General features: G+C 37.0%; 1 protein-coding gene across 1 annotated transcript in view; it reads left to right on the forward strand.

Moving 5' to 3' along the window:
- The window catches only part of slc1a7b (solute carrier family 1 member 7b), a 40,742-nt gene that overhangs the window by 5,555 nt on the left and 10,551 nt on the right, over window positions 1-24,636 (forward strand). Inside the window, exons 2-7 of the mRNA XM_026920900.3 lie at window positions 742-821; window positions 11,975-12,190; window positions 18,615-18,657; window positions 19,681-19,918; window positions 21,688-21,787; window positions 21,890-22,123. Coding sequence (XP_026776701.3) covers window positions 742-821; window positions 11,975-12,190; window positions 18,615-18,657; window positions 19,681-19,918; window positions 21,688-21,787; window positions 21,890-22,123 — 911 coding nt within the window. The remainder of the gene's footprint in view (window positions 1-741; window positions 822-11,974; window positions 12,191-18,614; window positions 18,658-19,680; window positions 19,919-21,687; window positions 21,788-21,889; window positions 22,124-24,636) is intronic.

Consider the following 24,636-nt stretch of genomic DNA (forward strand, 5'->3'; position numbering starts at 1 on the left):
ATAACAACGTCTTCCTGCACTTCTTTACAAATCGAACAAACGTTGAATAGATGAACGACAAACTCATCATCAGCTCTGCTCCCAATTTCTTTCTCACATGATGGTGAACATTAGCACTGATGTGTCCGTCTGCAAATATTTCATGCTTTTGTGATGTTTAATTTCATCAGGTTTGGTGTGAATGGACCTGTTGAGAATCTACTCAAAGAAAAACAAGTCACTTGACGAACCTGGATGGCGCTTCACATGTTTTCAGACAATATGTGCTAAAAGATAAGAGTTGTAATTCAGCACAAATTATTCAGGATTGATTAAACTGGCATTTTAAAGCGACTCGTTAAAACTTCGCTGCCAAAGTGAACACGAGTGGAAGAATTAGTGCAGAAAAAACTCAAAAGTAAACAAAATCTAAAAAAAACCCTGAATGTAGCCGATCAAACAGGATCTCATCTTTTCCTTAAAAACTGTTTCAACTGTTCTCTTAATTATTTATTCTTAATTTCTTCTATACTTATATGTATCATTTATTGTTTTATTCTTTGTACTCATTTATGTAAAGCACTTTGAGGTTTGTATTTGTTACACACACACACACACTCACACACTCACACACACACACTCACACACACACACACACACACACACACACACACGATATATCAGCTCGAAGTCTCGCTCCAGGTGAACTCACGTGACGATTTTAAGCCTTTGTCCCTCGTGTGTTTTATTCTTTATTTTTAGGAAGTGAAGTATTTCCAGTTTCCAGGAGAGCTCCTAATGAGGATGCTGAAGATGCTGATTCTGCCTCTCGTTGTTTCCAGGTAAAAGCGCTCATCCTAATTTTTCCTTTTGTTTGAGACCTTTTGTTTTGTAACATAAAAAACTCATTGAGATGAAATCTCTGTTACGAGAGTGACCTGGCCGAAAAGGTGGCAGAAAACACAACAATTAGCACATTAACAAAAACTCCCCCTAGAATTAGTGAAAGTAAATAAATAAATCGAACAGAAATAGAAAATTACATAATATGCAGTCAGATGTCACAAAACAACTTCCAATATGGCTGCACTCAAAGTTATTTACAAGTGCCATAACTCTGGCCAGTGAAGGAAGCACAGTAAGTTGTAAATGTTCCTGTAAATCGTTCCACGTTGTTGAGGCATTAAAATTAAAGCCATTTTTTCCAGCTGAGGCGAAACACAGGGAACAACAAGTTGAATAATGTCCTTTGAGTGAAGATTGTAATGTTCGTTTTTTATAGAAATGATGGATGGCAGATAAGTAGGTAACAAGCCACATACTGAGTTATAAATAAAACAGTACCAGCGTAAACACCGTCGAAAGGTCAGAGGTGGCAGTTCAGCCTTAAATAAATTTCCAGCTGTTGTTCCTCCTAGACATTTTCTCTTCACAATAGCAGCACTTACGTTTGATTATAAGGTTCGAGCAGACGGGAAAGGGGAAGAAAGATAATATAAAATCGGGTTTTTCAGTACGTCAGGGATCATCAGTAGCGAGCGCATGACTGTGCGCTTGAGCTTATGCTACTGTCTGAAATAGCCAAACGCTAATTAGAAGCGGGGTGCACATACTTTTGGAAAGGTAGCGTATTTAGTGTATTTTAAGACTCAACTTTATTGTCGTGTGCACAAGGTTCCTTGTACAATGAGATTCTTAGTTTGGTTGCTCTTCACATTAATAATAATAATAATAATAATAATAATAATAAAGCAAAGGGATAAATTAAAATTTAAAACTAAATATATAAAAGTATAAAGGTATAAAGAATAAAAATAATAAATAAATACAGCAGTGTGTGAGATGTAGCTCAGACTGGAACAGGACGCCATTACACTGCCGTTACACAGAACTGCCTTCTACACCTGTGAATAACAGAGTCGTAAAAAGCTCAGGTGAGGTGGATCCTGACCTGATGATTTCTGCTGTGTGTTTGTCAGGTGAGTAAACAGGTAACTGGTTAGTAACTAGTAACTGGTTAGTATACACTAATGACATCTAACAGCAGTGACTGGATGGAATTCAAAAAGTAAAACTGATCCAGAAATTAAAAAAAAAAATCAAGTTCACCTGCCTGGCAACAATAACAAATGTAAGATTTTGGTTTAATAAAAACATAAAATCATTGATATGATGAAGTTCTCTGTAAGGAGAAGTGTGTTTGTGTAACAAGTAAGGAAGGAGTCTCCAGTGTCAGCGCTTTATGATAAGAAGAGGATTCTCAGCGATCAGCTTGAGGACCGTTCGGTTTTTCCAACAGCATCGTTTTTTTCTCCTCCTCTGATTTTGTTATTGACGCCATAAACACAAAGTCACCTGTTTACTTGGGATCGTAATTACAATTAAATTATCATCATCATTATTATCACGTTACTAATAAATATTCATCAGGCACATACACAGTATGAAAGGATATATTTTTACCATTTGTCTAAGTTTTTGTAGTTTTTTTGTACAATTATTGTACTTTCATCGTATTATTGTATACATTTTGATTATATAATATTATTCTATATTTTTATATTTTATATTATTATCTCTTTTTTCTAGTATTCTTTCTTTCTACGTTTATTTATTTATTTATTTATTTCATACTGTAAATCTGCACTTCAGTAATAATAATAATAATAATAATAATAATAATCAATTAATCAATTAATCAATTATTATTATTATTATAATTATTATTATTATTATTATTATTGTTGTCATTGCGCTCTTGGTTTTAGGGGGGAAAAGGGAAAATAACGAGAGGTGTGAGATGTGAAGAGTGGAGGTGTTTAGCTGTTCGTGACTCCAGTGTGTGTGAGTGTGTTTGAGATCTCTGATTGATAGACACACACTCACACACACGCTTTGGAGGAAAGAATACCTTGTGCACGAGGGGAACAGATGTTGTAATAGGTTATGGTTTCTATAGTAACAGCTCTTTCACAGGGACGTGTACAGCGGACGCTCCACTGATGATAAACGGAGGAAAAAACATGATATGGTGACGTGTTCTGTGAGGAGGCTGTAAAGTTTATTTAACGTTTATGGAAATAGTCTCGATGTAATTAGAAATGGATAAAAGTACAACAAGTCGTTCACTAATAAATAAACAGTTAAATAGATAAATAAAACAATCAAATCGTTGGGGAGTGGCTGTGGTGTAAGAGGAATAAAACACTTCAGGATGTTCTGTTATAGGAACATAATCAACTTGGGGCGGTAACAGTAACTTCGCTTCATCACACCACCCCATCGCTGATTATTTTACTATAACATCACAACACACGCAGTGTTTTATTCCTTAATTAACAAATGTTAAAGTTAAGACTTTTATAAAGTGTAAGTAATGATAACAAAGTAACACAGGAAGTTCATTCCAGCACGCTGATAAACGAAGATGACTTGCTTCAGCCTCAGTCGTGAATTTCGCCACGTAACAACCGCAGACGTGTTCATTAACGTGATTAACATTAACGTTATTAACGTGATTAACATTAACGTTATTAACGTGATTAACATTAACGTTATTAACGTGATTAGCGTTAACGCTATTAATGTGATTAGTGTTAACGTTATTAATGTGATTAGTGTTAACGTTATTAATGTGATTAACATTAACGTTATTAACGTGATTAGTGTTAACGTTATTAACGTGATTAACATTAACGTTATTAACGTGATTAGCGTTAACGCTATTAATGTGATTAGTGTTAACGTTATTAATGTGATTAGTGTTAACGTTATTAATGTGATTAACATTAACGTTATTAACGTGATTAGCGTTAACGTTATTAATGTGATTAACATTAACGTTATTAACGTGATTAACATTAACGTTATTAACGTGATTAGTGTTAACGTTATTAATGTGATTAACATTAACGTTATTAACGTGATTAGCGTTAACGCTATTAATGTGATTAGCATTAACGTTATTAACGTGATTAGTGTTATCGTTATTAACAAGATTAACATTAACGTTATTAATGTGATTAGCGTTAACATTATTAACGTGATTAGTGTTAACGTTATTAATGTGATTAACATTAACGTTATTAACAAGATTAACATTAACGTTATTAACAAGATTAGCGTTAACATTATTAATGTGATTAACATTAACGTTATTAACAAGATTAACATTAACTTTATTAACGTGATTAGTGTTAACGTTATTAACAAGATTAACATTAACGTTATTAACGTGATTAGCGTTAACATTATTAATGTGATTAGTGTTAACGTTATTAATGTGATTAACATTAACGTTATTAACGTGATTAGCGTTAACATTATTAATGTGATTAGTGTTAACGTTATTAACGTGATTAGCGTTAACATTATTAACGTGATTAGTGTTAACGTTATTAATGTGATTAACATTAACGTTATTAACGTGATTAGTGTTAACGTTATTAACAAGATTAACATTAACGTTATTAACGTGATTAGTGTTAACATTATTAATGTGATTAGTGTTAACGTTATTAACGTGATTAGCGTTAACATTATTAATGCGATTAGTGTTAACGTTATTAATGTGATTAACATTAACGTTATTAACGTGATTAGTGTTAACGTTATTAACAAGATTAACATTAACGTTATTAACGTGATTAGTGTTAACATTATTAACGTGATTAGCGTTAACATTATTAATGTGATTAGTGTTAACGTTATTAACGTGATTAGTGTTAACATTATTAACGTGATTAGCGTTAACATTATTAATGCGATTAGTGTTAACGTTATTAATGTGATTAACATTAACGTTATTAACGTGATTAGCGTTAACGTTATTAATGTGATTAGTGTTAACGTTATTAACGTGATTAGCGTTAACATTATTAACGTGATTAGTGTTAACGTTATTAATGTGATTAACATTAACGTTATTAACGTGATTAGTGTTAACGTTATTAACAAGATTAACATTAACGTTATTAACGTGATTAGTGTTAACATTATTAACGTGATTAGCGTTAACATTATTAATGTGATTAGTGTTAACGTTATTAATGTGATTAACATTAACGTTATTAACAAGATTAACATTAACGTTATTAACGTGATTAGCGTTAACATTATTAATGCGATTAGTGTTAACGTTATTAACGTGATTACCGTTAACATTATTAACATGATTAGTGTTAACGTTATTAATGTGATTAACATTAACGTTATTAACAAGATTAACATTAACGTTATTAACGTGATTAGTGTTAACGTTATTAACGTGATTAGTGTTAACGTTATTAACGTGATTAGCGTTAACGTTATTAACGTGATTAGCGTTAACGTTATTAACGTGATTAGTGTTAACGTTATTATCGTGATTAGTGTTAACATTTGTGTTTTTTTTCCTCTTTAGTGTTTATTTTCTACCTCTTTCTTATTTCTTCTCTTTAAAGGGGAAGTTCATCGTATTTCAAATTTGAGCAGGTTTAAATATTTATTCTGCGATTTCTAGTCACCTGAGACAGTTTTTATGTCAACTGCTTAAATAATTTGTTAAAACTAATTAAAATAAATGCACACACACACACACTCACACACACACACACACATACACACACACACTCACACACACACACACACACACGCACACACACCCAGTTGGATGCCATTCAGTGGCAAAATCCACATCACACACACTGTACGCTCACACCTCGGGTGATACAGACAACAGTGTTGCTTGTAATGACTTCATCAACATTCTGGTTCAGGAAAAGGCAAAAGCATCTAGTTGTTTATGAATGAATTCGTTGCTGTGTAGGGAAACTTCTCAGGCGTGTGTTCCTGTCTGTGTTGCTACGCGCTAAGTTGCTAAGCGACGAGTATTCACACAAATATGTCTACTGTATCACTTGTGGCCATAATTTGCACACGGCCCTGTCTGTCAACTGAAACGAGCAGAAATGAGCAACGTTTCGTGCTCTGGATGGAGCGTTTCCACGGCGCTGTTACTGAGGGAGATAACCAGCTACTCTAACCTAAACAAATTCACCTTAGAGCGCCGTTTGCTGATGCACTTTATAAAAACTTTTTTGAAAACAAAATCAAAAACTGCAGAGGTTTGTCCCGCCTCCATCACCTCGAACCTACGAACCATGAAGACGAGAACGGATCGGATCGCGATGGGAATACGTTTATCATCACAAAGAAAAGCAATTCTGTTTGTTTGTTTGTTTTTTTTACTGTTTTATGTCTTTAAAAATTAAATTTTGAGGAAATTGATATCGATGAGTCACTTAGTGTGTACTTAAAGTCGTAAATTCATCTGATTATAATTTATTACGCAAAACAATCATTGGTGGAGAAAAAAAATTTAAAAAATCATAAAACTGCATGAACTGATATAAAAACTGTATGAGGTGAGTAGAAATAAACATTTTAACATTTATTTTATTCCATTAAAGGAGAATGTGAACTTCTCCTTTAATGGAAATTTTCTGTCTCTTTTATATATATATATATATTTCCTCTCGTACCCAGTTATTTTTCCTTTCTTTTTCTTATTTTTTTAAAGAAAGGGCAGATAAAAGTGATGATTGATGATAAAAGCAGAAAGACAGTTACACTTCCCTGAAAAATGTAAGCTGGACTTCATCTCCTCAGTGATGGTGTGAACATGTTAATGCAGATGTCGAGTTTTTGATTTATTATTTTTTTAAAAGCCATTACATGTGTGTAGTAGCGTGTTGTTATTACTGATGGAGTATTAATGCTGACCTTCATGTTAAATAATGTACATTAAGAGAAATTTAATGTGAAGCGTTTGATGGAGTGAACACAACACAGCTCACAGAGAGAGAGAGAGAGAGAGAGAGAGAGAGATTAACATTCAACACAACACAGCTCACAGAGAGAGAGAGAGAGAGAGAGATTAACATTCAACACAACACAGCTCACAGAGAGAGAGAGAGAGAGAGAGAGAGAGAGAGATTAACATTCAACACAACACAGCCCACAGAGAGAGAGAGAGAGAGAGAGAGTGAGAGAGAGAGAGAGAGAGATTAACATTCAACACAACACAGCTCACAGAGAGAGAGAGAGAGAGAGAGAGAGTGAGAGAGAGAGAGAGAGAGAGAGAGAGAGATTAACATTCAACACAGCAAAGCTCACAGAGAGAGAGAGAGAGTGAGAGAGAGAGAGAGAGAGAGAGAGATTAACATTTAACACAGCAAAGCTCAGAGAGAGAGAGAGAGATAGAGAGAGAGAGAGAGAGAGAGAGAGACACACACACATTAACATTTAACACAACACAGCTCACAGAGAGAGAGAGAGAGAGAGAGAGAGAGAGATTAACATTCAACACAGCAAAGCTCAGAGAGAGAGAGAGAGAGATAGAGAGAGAGAGAGAGAGAGAGAGAGACACACACACACACATTAACATTCAACACAACACAGCGACTCATGTGTTAAAACATCACACGTGTCAGTTTGAGCATGTGTCTCATTTTCGCCCGTGAGAGCAGTTTGTTTTCCTCTGACAGGTCAGAATATAACACTCTGATCCCCCTGTGAGGTATATATACATATTAAACGCTGTGTGTGTGTGTGTGTGTGTAATGATCGCATAGTAAAGCAGCGAGAGAAGAAATGGATCCGTGCAAATAACTGTAATGATGTAGTAATAACACCACAGCACCTGCTCACAGCTTTTAATACGTTATCGTTTCTATAGTAACAGCTCATTCACATGGAAGGAGTCTCCAGTGTCAGCGCTTTGTAACAGTCAGAGGTAAAGCTGCTGTAACTTTAAGTTTTCCGACATCTTCAGGACAGAGGAGTTTACGCTTCTTTGTGGTTTCTCGGTAACTTCGAGAGAGAATGAGGAGCTCCCGGTGAGGGAACGAGTGATTATAGCTGCTATAACGTAAGTGACAACAGGAAGAAACTCGTTTCCAAAGCATTAAATGTAACTACAAATCGTTGGTTAATAATTTTAAAAAATTGCAGTGGGACGTGCTGATTCTCCAAGATCCTTTAAAAAAGATGCCAGATATTAACGTTGTTTAGTTTATTACCGTTTATTTCTCTTTATAGTAGTTTTTTAACGTAGTGAACAGAAATGAAGGCATCTGTACTTTACAGCATTTCTTCACACATGGCTTTTCCACAGTAGCGTACATTGATAAATAACAACAAAAGAACGCTATAAACAACTGCATGGACACGGAGGAACCTCGGTGTGTGGAGAAACGCAGAAAGCGTACAGATCTCCGGTCGATGTTTAACCGAGAGGAACAGCGCAGCAGAGCTCATTTTACACCACAATATCTCCAATGATTCTGAACTTCCTGCATGCGGCAGAAGTGGAATCGAAAGCGAAAATAAAAGGCTACATTGATTTACACGCGAGTGTATTGAGTGCGTTATTGAGCGTCCTCTAACAGCAGCTCTGACAGTAGCGCAGGTTTATATTAATGCTCTCGTTTTAACTCCTTATCGTTTCTATAGCAACAGCTCATTCACAGGGACGTGTACATGTACACAGAGACTCCACATACACAGAGTAAAAACGTGTGTGTGTGCGTGTGTGAGGTTTTCAGGAATAAAGGAGACGTTTATTTAATGTTTATTTATGGAAGGAGTCTCCAGTGTCAGCGCTTTGTAGCAGTCAGAGGTAAAGCTGCTGTAGCTTTAAGTTTCCCACATCTTCAGGACAGAGGAGTTTACGCTTCTTTGCGGTTTCTCGCTAAAATGACAAGCTGTGTATTTTTAGAGAGAAAGGAGAGAGGCTGGTGAAAGACTGAGTGTTTATAGCGTAGAAAAAGAGGAAATAAAAGGCCACACTGATTTCCACACTGAGGTGAACTCAATGGGTTGAAGGAGATCATCTGTACACACACTGCTGAGAGCTTCTAACATAAGTGCTCCTTTTATTTTCCACAAATCGCTCAATTAATTCAAATATCCTCACTATAAGAGAAAGTCTAACCGTGTTTAAATTGGAAGTCTACGCTGAGGTCAGCTTCTCTGTCACGGGTTTTGTGCATTTGTATAGAAGTCTTTTTGTCGAATGCGCTGTGACTCATAACCCTGACGGAGTGACGGAGTACTAGTAAAATGTAATTACTAGTTATTCAATGTCCTCACTTCTCCACAGCACCTTTACACACCTCAGAGTGTGTGAGTTAAAGTCACTGAGCGTCCTCCTTCTGAAAAACTTCCTTCTAAAACTTAAAGAGAAGGGAATTTATTTTCATGCACCAAAGATCTGGAACACAGCCAATAAACATTCATCACGCTCCATCTATCACTGATCTGAAAAATTACAGCATTTAACTCAACTTTTACTGGGATGTTACTTTTCCATTACATTTAGATTATTTTAATTTACACATTTTAAAATCTTTTTTTTAACAAAAGCCCTGAACTGAACTGAAATGTGTGAACATTTTTTGAAGTGTTATGTCATTGTTCTGACTTAATAACTAAGCCAAAATAGAGATAGTAAATTGAAATAACAAGATAATATCTTGAAATAATGAGATATTAAGTCAAAATAATGGCATAGCACTTAAAAACAATTCACACCTTTGGCTCAGGGCTTCAGTACATTTTTATATTTTATATTATTGTCTTTTTTTCTCTCACTGCTATTATTTGTGGCAGTATTATTATTATTATCATTATTATTATTATTATTATTATTAGCCTATTTAACTATTTTATTTTCAAATACATTTAGTTTTAGTCCTTCTATATTAAATGTGTAAATTTGTACATAAATAAATACATTTTAAAGGTCCTACAGTATATAAATAATTAAACAAATAATTACAATAAGAAGAAGAAGAAGGAGAGGATGAATTGAATACACAAGAAAATTAAGCCATAAAGTCATAACTTTAGCATTAATAACCTTCGTAGCCTGAGCTCAGGAAAAAAAGGAGTACAAACTTTGACCCTTTGACCTCTGTGAGACGAGACGTTCATTTCCATCGTTAATGTATATAATATAATCTGCACTCTGCCGTGTCCAGCTGTTCCATCACACGCAGAGTAAACGCATCGCACTGTTATGAGGAGACATCGGGAGCTAGTTCATAAAATTTCTGGAGGGAAAAAAACCCCAGAATGAACCGTATTATCTTAATTAAAGCCAGTTATGAAGAGAAGAGAAAAAGTGGTGATGCCCACATGGTCTCAGAAAAACGAAAAGACCTCAGGTTAAGAAAAATATAAATCTCTCTCTATATTAATAACAGCAGAGGTGGAACGTCATGAAGTGCAGTTAATGAATCTCACTGTATTTTGGTCTGGTTTGAGATTTTCTTCCACCTCATACTTTTGACACGTGACACGTCGACTTTCTAGCATCAGCCAGCTTTAACGAGAGCTAACACACATCACTGTAATCTCTCTGCTCCTATATACACACAGTGTATTTAACACAGTGCTTTGTATAGGGACAGCTAACGATTAGCATTCAGGTCAGCGTTATCATTATGCTAGCTAACCGGAAAGAAATTAGCAGTAAAGCTGTTGCTAGTTAGCCTTAGCTAAGGTTTTTTACATGTTCCTTGGTTGTTTTCCTTTTCTACTTTAACTTGAGTGAATAATTTGAAACTGTACTCCATCTTATGCTTGGGCTTTCACTTAGAAGACTAACTGCATTTTAGAATTTCAGGACTTTTTTTACTACTTACAAAATAAAAATGTATTTTTAAGAATTCCGTAATTTAAGGAGCACAGACGCAGATCTGATCAGACTCCAGCTTCCTGTACCAGTAGCACAGGTGGATGTAATGAACAGAGCAGGATATAATGAAGTGTAGCACTGCAGTTGTTTCCCTTTTAGAGCTGAAAACTCTGAAGTGTTTACTAATGATGCACAGGAATGAAAAACCTGGCTGAAACTGAAAGCGATTTTCAGGGCACACTGGGCCGCAAACTGACAAACACATATTTTTGTCGGTAGTAAAAGTGAAGGCTGAAATATCTGTGGCTCGTGAATGAGAGCTGCAGCTACGCTGTACATTTCTTCTGAATGTGTATCTAAAAAAAACATCCACGAGCCTCAACAACAACATGCACAACAACAGAGTGGCAATGAATCCATTATAGCGTAGCTGTTCCATTATAGCGTAGCTGCACTTTTCCCTTCAGCACTGTCATTCCAGTTTTTTTTTTTTTTTTAGACTGTGTCTATAGACGGAGTCGCCGTTTTCATGTTGTGTAACAACCCCATAATGCAGAGGTCCTTGTGCGTCTGTTTGCTTTCTTACAGCTTGGGATGAACTGTGATTATGTCTCAAACGTGTGAAATGTTTCCACATGGCTGATTATTTTCCCTGTTTATCTGCTGCTCAAACTGTTTGAATTTCTGATTTCTCCCTTTTTATTACTATTAAAATGATTCGTAAAGGCCTACACTTTGGGTTTTTCGGTGCATTCGGTGCCGGTACCTTGCATTAAGCGAGTAGGAGATTAAAGCGTAGGATGTAAAGTGGAGTGGACGTACGCTCACGTGGGTTTGAACCCCATTCGCAGTAATGAGATTTTCCTGAGATTCTCGTTAGCGTGATGTCTCAAGAGCAAGAGGTTGAATGTTTGGAGGATTGATATGGAATCATCATTGCAGCCAGCAGATGAACTGATTAGTTTTCGGAATGGATCCAAACAGGGTCAAGGTCATCGCAAGGTCACGTGTTTGAAATAGTTTTTCTTCAGTAGCTTCCTGAGGTTTATTTTAAGATTTTTTTGGTACACAACAAGAAGGACTGGAGTTGTCGGTGGCACAGATTAGTGTTGTTTACTTGTTTATTCTAGAGATAAGAATGACAAAAACCTCCATTATTTTATTCTTTCATTTGTGTTCATTTGGGAGAAACGTGCGGCATTTAGCTTAATGGTGATGTGTTAGGAGCAATCACTGTAACCAAGAGTTACCATAGCAGAGTTTTATAGCAAATCTCTCTCTCTCTCTCTCTCTCTCTCTCTCTCTCTCTCTCAGTCTCATGTCAGGTTTGGCGGCTCTGGAGCCGAAGTGCTCGAGCAGGTTAGGCCTCATCACCATCTCCTACTACCTCTGGACCACGTTTCTGGCGGTGGTGGTCGGCATCGTCATGGTCCTGATCATCCACCCTGGGGGCGTGGCCCAGAAAGAGGACTCAGAGGATAGCAGCAAACCCATCATGAGCTCAGCTGATGCTCTGCTCGACCTCATACGGTACACACACACACACACATGGCTATATCACCGTGGTTTATTCTCATTTGCTTTAATCTGCTCTGCATCTGTCATGACACACTTTCACTCTCAGTGCTGCTCTAATTCTGTCTCCGTTCTTCTTAATCTCAATCGATAAAAAAGCATTCCAGTAAAATCTCGCACTGTTTAATGGTCTCGCCAAAAAAAAAAAAAAAAAAAAAAGATGGAAAAACTTTGTACTTATAAGCCTTAGATCTTCTAGACAGCCTTGATCATGTTTTTTTTTTTAAATGAAGGATAAATAATTATTTAATATTTTAATTTAACATTCTTCAATGATATATAATTATATTTTTTAACTTCCTCCTTTCTACTGACGTTAAAGCGGATAAAAGTAAAATAAAGGTTTAAAACTAGTGTGCTTTAGAATTTTTTTGCTCAAAGTCTCTGATGTTAAACTGTTAATTGTGGTTGATTTAAAACACACTTTATTCTGTAACTTTTCTTTTTAAGCAGCACTGGGCTTACGCTTAGCAGAGAGAAATGTAATTAACCAGCACTACTGAGCTGCACCTCGTCTAATGACAGGCTTTTCATGATTATACATCAACACCTGCAAAAATCAAATTAGAAATAGCAGTTGAATTAAAACCAGGTCTCAGCAGTCAGTGGTTCGGTGCCTGCTGTGCAAAAAACCTGGTTTAGAACAAGGTTGTGTGTGGAGTTTTTTTTTTTTTAAGCCACCAAGAACTTGTTTTAAAGCAAATAATTAAATTTCAATCTAACAAGTTTGTGCAACTACAGTCTACAGCAAACAAAGGGAAAGTGTAAGTGCAGGCAATGTATCTACAGTATACCATTTCTGCTTTAAGATAAATTGCAAAGATTCGATAAAAACCGTACCAAGCAATCATGATAAAAAGGCATAGAGCAGATTCTGCACATCAGAAATTTGATTTCTTCTCATCTGGAGCTTTTTTATGCGAGTAATCAGCAGCTGATTGGACAATACAATCTATTTTGGACTAAATATCAAGATTTGGCCAACAACTCCTGACAGAAGAAAATAATGAGCAATAATTGATCAAATATATAACTCTTTTAAAAAAAGGGATTTATTATGGATAATTAGGGGTTCTTATTCTGCAATCTGTTGTGGTTAGAAAAAAACTCAGAAAAAACAGACCTTCAACATGGAAAAGTTCAATAGAACGGTCATTCAACTCGGAAATCCCAGTCAGGAACTCGCACAGCATTTACCGTACCCGGGTTCTCTGACATAAACACACCTGATGTCACAACAATATGGCAGCGTACGGTTAACAGCAACCATCAGATTCAGAGACTAGCCATACAAATATCATCTCGCTCTGGGCATCCACGATTGTCCGAGCTGAAGCACTGGAACGAAATTAGATTGGAGTTCTGAGTACAAATGGACTGCAGCATTAGCTTCCAAAAAAGTACTTAGAAACCATGGAAACTCTGTTTTGTACATAAACACTGATGCACCGTTTGGAGATCATGACTGAAAAGTTCAGCAAGATAAATAAGCATCATTTTTTAATAAATAAATAAATCAATCAATAAAAGCGAATGCATCTCTTGTTCTCCAAAATGGAGAAACTTTTTCATGTGATTTGCTTTTTATTTTATAAATTTGGTCCTTTTGAGACACACTCACGACCGTTTGTAATGGTTTACTATAGTCAGGAGGGAATGATAATAAAAAAAGAATTGTTTTTAATTCGAGTCTGAGGGTTTTTTCAGCTCCACAGCTCTAATATGGATTTCCTGACTGGAAGAAAATAGAGTGATGTCTTCGATAGAGTTATATCGATGCGAGAGAAAGGAAGATTAACACACTCCATCCTCTCTTAACTTGTAGTATCTCAGAGCTCAGATAATAACTCTCATGGTTTCTCTTCTTGTAGATTTATGGCACAAACAGTATCACACACAGCAATTTCATGAATCACTGAATCGCTGAAGAGAACGAGGTGCATTCTCCAGGAAGTGTGTGTTAATGCTGTGTGAAGGTTAGAGAGACAGTCACGAATGACCTTGATCAAATGTTGCTGAAAGATGAATAAAACACAAAGCACAGTATTTTCCATGTTTCTGTTCAGCTCAAGGCTCTCGATTTCCATTCATGCAAAAAAAAAAAAAAAAAGAATATAAACTGTAGTAATGTCTCTGACAGTTCCTCAACCTCAGCTACATCCCTCTGGTTCTTTATCAGTCTCAACTCACGATATTTAGTTGGTTCTATTTCCCAAAATTAAGAGAGTAGCAGCCTAAATTAAACCACCTTGACCCCGACCAGGCAGTTACTAAAGATGAGTAAATGAATGAATGCTGTGAATGCATCACATATAGATATAATAATAATAATAAATTTGACTTTGCTGATGCACAGAGCATGTGGGAGCCGTATTTATGTTCTCTCTTCCTCTAGCTTTATAAAATGTAAACATTTCTAGATAGAAATCAACGAATAGCAGACACGTAATCTGAAATTTTACCAAACAAACCTGAGCAATCCACGATATTTACTGAAACTGCAGTAAATTCTGTCACAATACATTTTGGCCAAACGACCCCAAATGGACATTATGAATTTTCTGCGAGTCCAAACCTCGACCACCCAACAATTACAGTTCCAGATGTGTAATATAGGAACACTGTAACATCTGAACATTTTATTATGTCAGTGATATGAAGCAGAAGAGAAGATTGTGGGTTTCTCTCGTGACCCCACTTGTAAATCATGTGACCCCTAGTTTGGGAGCCACGGATTAGGGAAAAGAGTAAAATCCCCAAAGTACACATCTGTTCTCCACCAGTGTACAGAAAGAAAAGATGCCAAAACAGCAGAGATTTAATATTTGACATTCATTAATTTATCTTAAGTCAAATGTTACTTTTGTTAATTAAAGTCCAATCAGCGCATGTCATGTATATGATTAGATATATCTGGATGCACAGCTGAATCATGTGACTTGTGTTATTTTTAGAAAGCCATTTCTGTCATCACAGCTCTTCATCTTCATCTACAGACCAACATTTCCACCTCATCCAAGCAGTAAAGCATTTTTTCCTGTTTTTCATCATTTTTTAATTTGATCTTTTCCATTCAGGTTTTTTAATTTGTATTTTCAAAATATTTTTCAAAGTAATAAGTAATGAGGAGTTGATTGGAAGGTGAAATATATTTTTGTTTAATTTTTCTCCTTGTTTTTTTAATTGATATTATTAATACATAGGGTTTTTAAACACAGTGTTACACAGGCATTCATTAAACCAGAGCCTCGCTCTTGGGGTTTGTTCACACTGGCTCCTTTAGAAACGCCACCTTATAGCATGTCACGGCTGAACGAGCTCTCATAATGAATGGCCTTTTAAACCCACTCATCTCTATGCATTATGTAAACAACTTAACTCACATTCGAGGACAATCAGACTCTGACCAGAAGCCAAGCGAGTAGCTTGACTTAATGCACGAGCACAGAGTCCAGAGACCCAGAGAGGCCGGTTTCTACTACAGCTGTGTCTCTAATCATGTACCTTTAGTGCTGTAGGGAACTTGTCTATGCTGTAGTGCTCTATAATACCAACATGATGTCTTAAAATGAAGTGTAGAAAGCTAGATGTGTGTTTTGAACTATATTTACTAACAGCCAATCAGATTACAGAATTCACGATCCTGAAGCTTGTGACCAGATAAGTGTACAAATGATATCAGAGCCTGAAACAGAGGATTTGAAGTTTTTAAATGTCACACTAATTGTAATAAGTCTTTTTTTATACCTGAAGTTAAATAGATAGTTGTAGTAAATTAATCAATGCCTTCTGACCAATCAGAATCACAATAAACTTAATAAAAACCCTAAACCTAATAAACAAGCAAAACATCCTAGAATGAATCACTACGTTACTGTAAGTTATTGTAAATCAGTAAAACATATTGTTTTGTGTAAATCGGCAACAAGTTTGTGGAAAATTGGCTGCGTTTTTAAGACGATGCCAGTGTCACACTAATGTCAGTGGAAAAAGAGTGTAATAATAAGGTTTCCCTGTTGTGTTCTGCATGTTTGAAACATTCCCACAGAACCAGAATATTTTTGTATGTTTGGAAAGTGATTCAGAGTTTGGCCACACTGGTCTTTCAATCTGCTCTGGACGCCATTGTTGCATTACACTTATGTTTCCTATTAGCATCTCGTCTACTGACCCCAGGGTCTCCTTAGAGACGTGTGCAGAACATAAAACATCTTTAATGAGTTGGACAGCCCTGTGTTAATGATGCTGCTGTTCACTTCTTCCTGGGCAAGGTCATCTCAGGGGAAAGTCTTCCTCAGAAAGCTCTTCAAAGACTCGTTGAAGATCTTTCTGAGGAAAAAAAAAACAATGGAATGTCACATGCATGCAAAACTTGACCCTTGCCTCGAAACTTTTTCCAATACAAAAATTCATCTGTTACTTGATGAATAATATTCTTAAATTGTCTACCACTTACTGCCTCCAGGTAACAAGTACACCCTTAGAAAACAGAACACATCATGGGTTCCTCAAGTGTTCCTCTCAAAGGATAAGTGGTTCTTATCTTATCAAAAGGATTCTAACAGATAATAAATACACTCACATTCCCATGAACCCTCACCCATCGAAATCTTGTCCTTTGGACTAAAACGTGTTCCACTTGTTGTTGGGATTTCGAGCTCTCTGGCTGGGAGGAGCATACTCTCTACCTGCTGTCAATCACAGCAACACCACCCAATCATGTGCATCTGTGAGCTGATTTATGCAGAAGAGGGCAGATAGCACTTCCTTCCTGTGACACAAGATGAGCACCGGATAGAAAAGATGCGGTTAGCTGGCTTCACGTGTCTCAGAGGAAGCATGTTACCTTCCAGTTGGTAGTTGTCGTATGTTAGGGGAGAGGGGGAAAATATTAGTAATTAATAATAAAATAACAAATAAATAAATAAATAAATAAGAGCTGCTCTGTAGGGGAGAGAGGGTCCAACTGTATTATACCCAGCTAAATCAACAGGTAGTTATTTCACAATGAAATATTGAGACCCTGAAGTTATTTACACACACACTTATTCAAAACGAAATATTTAATAATGACAGAGTTTTCAAATAAAGATAGATAGGACACAGAAGTGTGTGTGTGTTTGTGTGTGTGTGAAACATTAACATCAACCATGACCTATACTACACTACTGCCCACTACTGCCCCCTGCTGCCCACTGCTGCCCACTACTGCCCCCTGCTGCCCCTCTACTGCCCACTACTGCTCACTGCTGCCCCTCTACTGCCCACTGCTGCCCCTCTACTGCCCACTGCTGCCCACTACTGCCCCCTGCTGCCCCTCTACTGCCCACTACTGCTCACTGCTGCCCCTCTACTGCCCACTGCTGCCCCTCTACTGCCCACTGCTGCCCACTACTGCCCACTGCTGCCCTCTGCTGCCCACTGCTGCCCCTCTACTGCCCACTGCTGCTCATTACTGCCCACTGCTGTCCACTGTGACCCACTACTGCTCACTGCTGCCCCTCTACTGCCCACTGCTGCCCACTACTGCCCACTACTGCTCACTGCTGCCCACTACTGCTGCTCATTACTGCCCACTGCTGCTCATTACTGCCCACTACTGCCCACTGCTGCCCACTACTGCCCACTGCTACCAACTGTAGCCATTGATTTATTTCTCTCCCACACAAATAATCTGACATTTATCCTGATAAAGAGGTTTCTGAATGAGTGTGTGTGCCGTCTTTGTCTTCTCTGGTCATTTGTCTATTCCAGCATCCTCTTTTCTCTTCAAAGGATTTTTGATTTTGGCACGAAGTCATGAACCCACAGGAGGTTAAAATGAGGATAAAATGGACAGCTCCAAATGATGTAACACAAAGATGTCTCAAATATGGGTGAAATTAAAGCTACGGGATCAAACCTCAACGCTGCCATCTGACGCTACATCTCACAGCTCCAGTGTTTTAAGGCTAACAGGGTCTTTGTTCTAGTTCTACATCTGCAGTGAAGCAGGCTGAACAGTGATGACCTTCAGACTGAAATCATTTCTAAAGTCTTCTGTCCATTCATCTCATCTTGGCTTCATCTCATTTTATTATTTATTATTTATAATTCAGTATTAGATGAGCGTATAAGAACGTCAGGTTTGAGCGTATCCTCAACAGCAACATCAGTGCAGTAAAGCACAGTTTATTGTACTTGTAGCTTAGATGATTTGTCTTTTTTGTTAAATAGAAACAAACACACCACATTGTAAGACGGGCAGACGGCAGTTCTTGTCTAAAAATCAAGGCTATTTGGTGTGTATTTCGAATAATGTGTGAGTTATGTACCTCTGAGATGCAAAGTCTTTGAATTTCTCACAAGTTGTGTCTCTAATTACCTTTTTTCCAAACAGGAACATGTTTCCTGCCAATTTGGTTCAAGCTACATTTCAGCAGGTAAGATCATTTCACTGAGAGTTTATTATTAAAGCCAACACTTCTGTGATTAAACCTTTCACAGGTTTTTACTCCTGTTCAGTTGAGATTTTGTACAGATGCTGAGCATGAAGCCTCAAAGGGCTTTAATCAGATTTGAATTCCATTCCAAGCTACGTCAAACCACCAAACCAATTAAAGAGCCCTTGACTTCTGTCGTGTTTAGTTGGAGTAGGTGTAGACTGATTAAAAGATCAAAAACAACTTCTGAAGAAAGCCAAAAATGATCCTCAGCGCCCATCTCATCCTCCATTCCTGTGGAAGAACCTTTAATGAAAGAGATGGCTTGATTGCCTCGCTATTTTTCCAAATGAGAGCTCATGCTGAGCTTCTTTTTCTTTAAAGCCACACTTAAGGAAGTCTTAACATGCCATCCTTTAGATCCAAAGTAGGAGACATTCAATAACAGTTTTTAACTTTTCACATATAGATACTGTATATGGATGTTTTTTCTGAATCAGAGAAATGAATTATATATGAATTTGGGAAAGATGATGATGCTGAAAGGACAGCATTTGGACAGTTTATTTCACTTCACTGGATTTCATTGAACTTAGCAGGATGGTGTTCAGACAGTATTTTGACACTTTACTGATCTTAGTGTTTTGGTGGCAATTGAACTGAGCCAAAAACCTTTGGGGTTTTGGATGGTTTATTAAAAAAAGATCTGGACAGTTTTAGGTTAGCTTTTGGGAAGTTTATTGAATTGAGCTGGACACTTTTCAGCTTTTGGACAGCGTTTGGACCGATAATTGACTTGAGTCAGTTTGGGACAGTTTATTGGCATTAATGTGACAGTTTGGGACAGTTTATTGGCATTAATGTGACAGTTTGGGACAGTTTATTGGCATTAATGTGACAGTTAGGGATGGTTTATTGGCATTAATGTGACAGTTTGGGACAGTTTATTAAACTAAATGATGCATTGCTAAAAGAAAATTACAATTACAGTGAATTTCAGATTGCGTTCCTTATGTTTCTCAGTATCGCACTAACAGCGTACCCGTCATGAAGACATTGAGGACAACAGAGAGCTCGAGTGTGACACGTCGCACACTCATCTACAATCTCCAAGACGACAACGGTAACAGTGAAAATGGCAGCGATGTCCGCAACTTCCAGCTGGACCTGACGCCTCCGCCTGATGTGGTGATGCGCACCCAGCCTGGAACGAGCGAGGGCATGAACGTGCTGGGCATTGTCATCTTCTCTGCTACTATGGGCAAGAAAACACACACAAATACACACTTACAGCACCGACATGCAAAACAGATAGCGTCACACCCAGAATACACAGGCACATTAGAAAAATCCCGGATAAAACACTAAGGAAATAACTGTAGTGTAATAACATAATAATAACATAATAATAACATAATAATGGGCCTTCTTTACTGTCAGAAAGGACTACTGTACAGGTCCAGTTTTGATCTCCAAGGTAGAAATCATTTCAATGCACCCTTAAAGATACAAAGTGCTTCTTAAGGTCTACCTGATTGTCTAGGGTCCTTAAGCAAAGGTACTAAAGATGTACCCCTGAAGGGACCATTCCAGTGACAGTGTGTACCCTGAATACTCTGTTTGTGACCTGTAAGATACCCATAATACACCCTGTTTGTGCCTTGAAGCATACTGCCTGTATGTACTCTAAAAAAGGTACCAATAAAGGTACCCTTTTTGTACCCTGATATATATATCCAGATTATATGCAGTTTGTACCCTGACAGTGCCCTTAAATGTACCCTGTTTTTAACTTGACACCTAGTTTAAATCCTGTTTTTACTATGAAAGATATTCAATTCAATTCATTTTTATTTGTATAGCGCTTTTTTACAAAGGTCATTGTCTCAAAGCAGCTTTACACAAACAAAAGTAAAGTGAAGTGTGTGTGTGTGACGTCTCTGATGAGCAAGCAGGGCGACGGTGGCAAGGAAAAACTCCCTGAGATGGTGATAGGAAGAAACCTTGGGAGGAACCAGACTCAACAGAGAACCCATCCTCATATGGGTTTACACTGTAGTGCACGTGTGTGTGTGTGTGTACAATGTGTGTTGGTGTAGTCCATGGAAAACAGCTGAAGCGTCTTCGTGGCAGTGTGAAGCATTGCCGGTGGACAGGTCCATAGTGAAGCGGGGGGAGGTCTGGATCACCAGCAGCTCAGGAGTGATGCTCATCTGGTCCAGAGCGTAGGGGGGTCTGGATCACCGGCAGCTCAGGAGTGTAGCTTGGCAGAAGGAGAAGGAAAGTGGTTAGGTACACTCACAGTCACCGTGTGGAGATAAAACTTAATGAGGAGTGCAGGGGACTCCGGCAGGACTAGCTATAACAGCATAACTAAAAGGAGAACCAGGGGGAAACACAGACGTGAGAGATCCTGGTATGTAAGGCATACAGTCACTCTGCCGTCACAAACCTGAGTGACTAACGAGAGTGAGGAAGACAGCATCCAAACACACCAGATCACCATAACACTCAACATCCACGAGTCCCCCACATCTACTCCTTTGATAAAAACACTAGTCGCTAAATGCTAGGTTAAATAAATAAGTCTTCAACCTCGACTTAAACACTGAGACCGTGTCTGCTTCACGTACATTAACTGGGAGGCTGTTCCATAATTTTGGGGCTTGGTAAGAGAAAGCTCTGCCCCCCGCCGTGGTTTTGGCAATGCGTGGTACTGATAGACAGCCTGCATCCTTAGAGCGAAGTAGGCGCGGCGGAACGTAAGGTACTAACATATCGCTTAAATACTGCGGAGCGAGACCGTTTAATGCTTTATAGGTTAGGAGTAATATTTTAAAATCGATTCTATTTTATTTACAGTTACCCAGGTTATATACTGTCTGTACCCTTAAAGGTACCCAGTCAGGTACTCCTTATGGTCTATCTGGCTATAAATTACAACATTATCAACTCAAAGTTAAAAGTGTGACTCAAATCCATCAGGCATGTCATAGTGCTGTGTCTAACACTTATGTATTTTGTGTGCAGGCATTATGCTGGGCAGGATGGGTCCTAACGGCAGTGCGCTCGTTAACTTCTGCCAAAGTCTTAACGAGGCCGTGCTCAAAATCGTAGCCATTGTTATCTGGTGAGTCTCGAGAATATCTCATTACAGCTCTGCCTTCAGTTTTGGTAATAACGCTAGTACAACCTTTCTAAAACTCCCTGAACTGTTTCTGTGTATTCTCAGGTACTTTCCGTTTGGGATCGTGTTCCTGGTGGCTGGAAAGATCCTGGAGATGAGCGATCCGTCAGATATGGGTAAGAAACTGGGATTTTATGCCATTACAGTGGTGATGGGTCTGATCCTGCACGGGCTCTTCATCCTGCCCAGCATGTACTTCTTCATCACCAAGAAAAGCCCCATCGTTTACATCCGGGGAATCCTACAGGCTCTGCTCATCTCTCTGGCCACCTCATCCAGGTACCACACACACACACACACACACACTTTTTTTACACTTCATTCTGTTCATACACAACACCACTTATAGTTAGTTCCAGTTCTTGCTTAAATTATAGCAGCTTTAAATAGAAGTTCCCTCACCAGCATCTCTTTTTTCTCTCTCTCGAAGTTAATAAGACAAAAATAACGCAGCTTGTCATGTTACTGAGAAACTGCAAATCGTAAACTCCTCTGTCCTGAAGATGTCAGAAAACCTCAAGTTACAGCTTTACCTCTGACTGTTACAAAGCGCTGACACTGGAGACTCATTCCTTAAATGTTAAATAAACCTACAGAAGACTTCACCATACGATTACATGTTTTTTAATCTCTTTACTTGGAGCATCCACCGTACGTGCACTGCAAGTCCCTGTCAATGAGCTGTTGCTATAGAAACAGTAACGTATTAGATCGAGGGCATTAATATAAACCTGTGATTTGGAGCTGCACTACTGTCAGAGCTGCTGATCTAGAAAATTAATCAACAATTATAATTTTCTGAACAAGCATAATCCAGAATGAAGCAGCGCTGTGGTATAAGCCGTGATATTATTATTATTATTATTATTATTATTATTATTATTATCATCCTCTCTCGCTCATATAAGCAAACACAAAGCGAGAAACCGAAGGGCTTTGCTATTTATCTAATAACTAATTGCATCTTCCACTCAACATATTAATGTACACATGCAAATAACTTCCTGAACATTCTACAGATAATTATAGAATAATTGGATAGGTGGTGATGGGGGTATAGTCTGATTCAGACCATTCTAAACTCCAAGACAAGAGCATGTAATGCACATAACTTCATTAGAGTTCTTTCAGCACTCTTAATCCGGAGGCGCAGGCAGACGTCATCAGAGATATTTTTTTACTGTGATTCTGACTACAAGCAAGATAATACGACTCAGAAATGCAGCTGGACGCATGACTAAAAGCAGGGCTATAAATACACAGACTAACAAAACACAAGGATGTAAACAGGAAAGGTTCATGACGCCAAAAGTGCCACTGTAGTATCTGTTGTACTATAGTATGTGTAGTAGTATAGTAATGTAGTATCTGTAATATTATAGTATCTGTAGTACTGTAGTATTTATAGTATCTATACTGTCTGTAATATCTGTAGTATCTGTAGTATCTATACTGTCTGTAGTATCTGTAGTATCTATACTATCTGTAGTATCTATACTGTCTGTAGTACTGTAGTAATGTAGTATACATAATATTATAGTATCTGTAGTACTGTAGTACTGTAGTATCTGTATTATTTATAGTATCTGTAGTATCTGTAGTATTTATAGTATCTGTAGTATCTGTAGTATCTATACTGTCTGTAGTACTGTAGTAATGTAGTATACGTAATATTATAGTATCTGTAGTACTGTATATCTGTAGTGTTTATAGTATCTGTAGTACTGTATATCTGTAGTGTTTATAGTATCTGTAGTACTGTATATCTGTAGTATTTATAGTATCTTTAGTATTTGTAGTATTTGTAATACCTGTAGTACTGTAGTATTTATAGTATCTGTAGTATCTGTAGTATTTATAGTATCTGTAGTATTTATAGTATCTGTAGTATTTATAGTATCTGTAGTATTTATAATATCTGTAGTATTTATAGTATCTGTAGTACTGTAGTATTTATAGTATCTAGTATCTGTAGTATTTATAGTATCTGTAGTATTTATAGTATCTGTAGTATCTGTAGTATTTATAGTATCTGTAGTACTGTAGTATCTGTAGTATTTATAGTATCTGTAGTATTTATAGTATCTGTAGTATTTATAATATCTGTAGTACTGTAGTATCTGTAGTATTTATAGTATCTGTAGTATCTGTAGTATCTATAGTATCTGTAGTATCTGTAGTATTTGTAGTATCTGTAGTACTGTAGTATTTATAGTATCTGTAGTACTGCAGTATCTGTAGTATTTATAGTATCTGTAGTACTGTAGTATTTATAGTATCTGTAGTACTGTAGTATTTATAGTATCTGTAGTACTGTAGTATTTATAGTATCTGTAGTACTGTAGTATCTGTAGTATTTATAGTATCTGTAGTATCTGTAGTATTTATACTATCTGTAGTATTTATAGTATCTGTAGTATTTATAGTAACTGTAGTACTGTAGTATCTGTAGTATTTATAGTATCTATAGTATCTATAGTATCTGTAGTATTTGTAGTATCTGTAGTACTGTAGTATTTGTAGTATCTGTAGTACTGTAGTATTTATAGTATCTGTAGTACTGTAGTATCTGTAGTATTTATAGTATCTGTAGTATCTGTAGTATTTATACTATCTGTAGTTTTGTAGTATCTGTAGTATTTATACTATCTGTAGTATTTATAGTATCTGTAGTATTTATAGTATCTGTAGTATCTGTAGTATTTATACTATCTGTAGTTTTGTAGTATCTGTATTATTTATAGTATCTGTAGTATTTATAGTATCTGTAGTATTTATAGTATCTGTAGTAT

The sequence above is a fragment of the Pangasianodon hypophthalmus genome, chromosome 16 (assembly GCF_027358585.1).
Source record: "Pangasianodon hypophthalmus isolate fPanHyp1 chromosome 16, fPanHyp1.pri, whole genome shotgun sequence".
NCBI lineage: Eukaryota > Metazoa > Chordata > Actinopteri > Siluriformes > Pangasiidae > Pangasianodon > Pangasianodon hypophthalmus.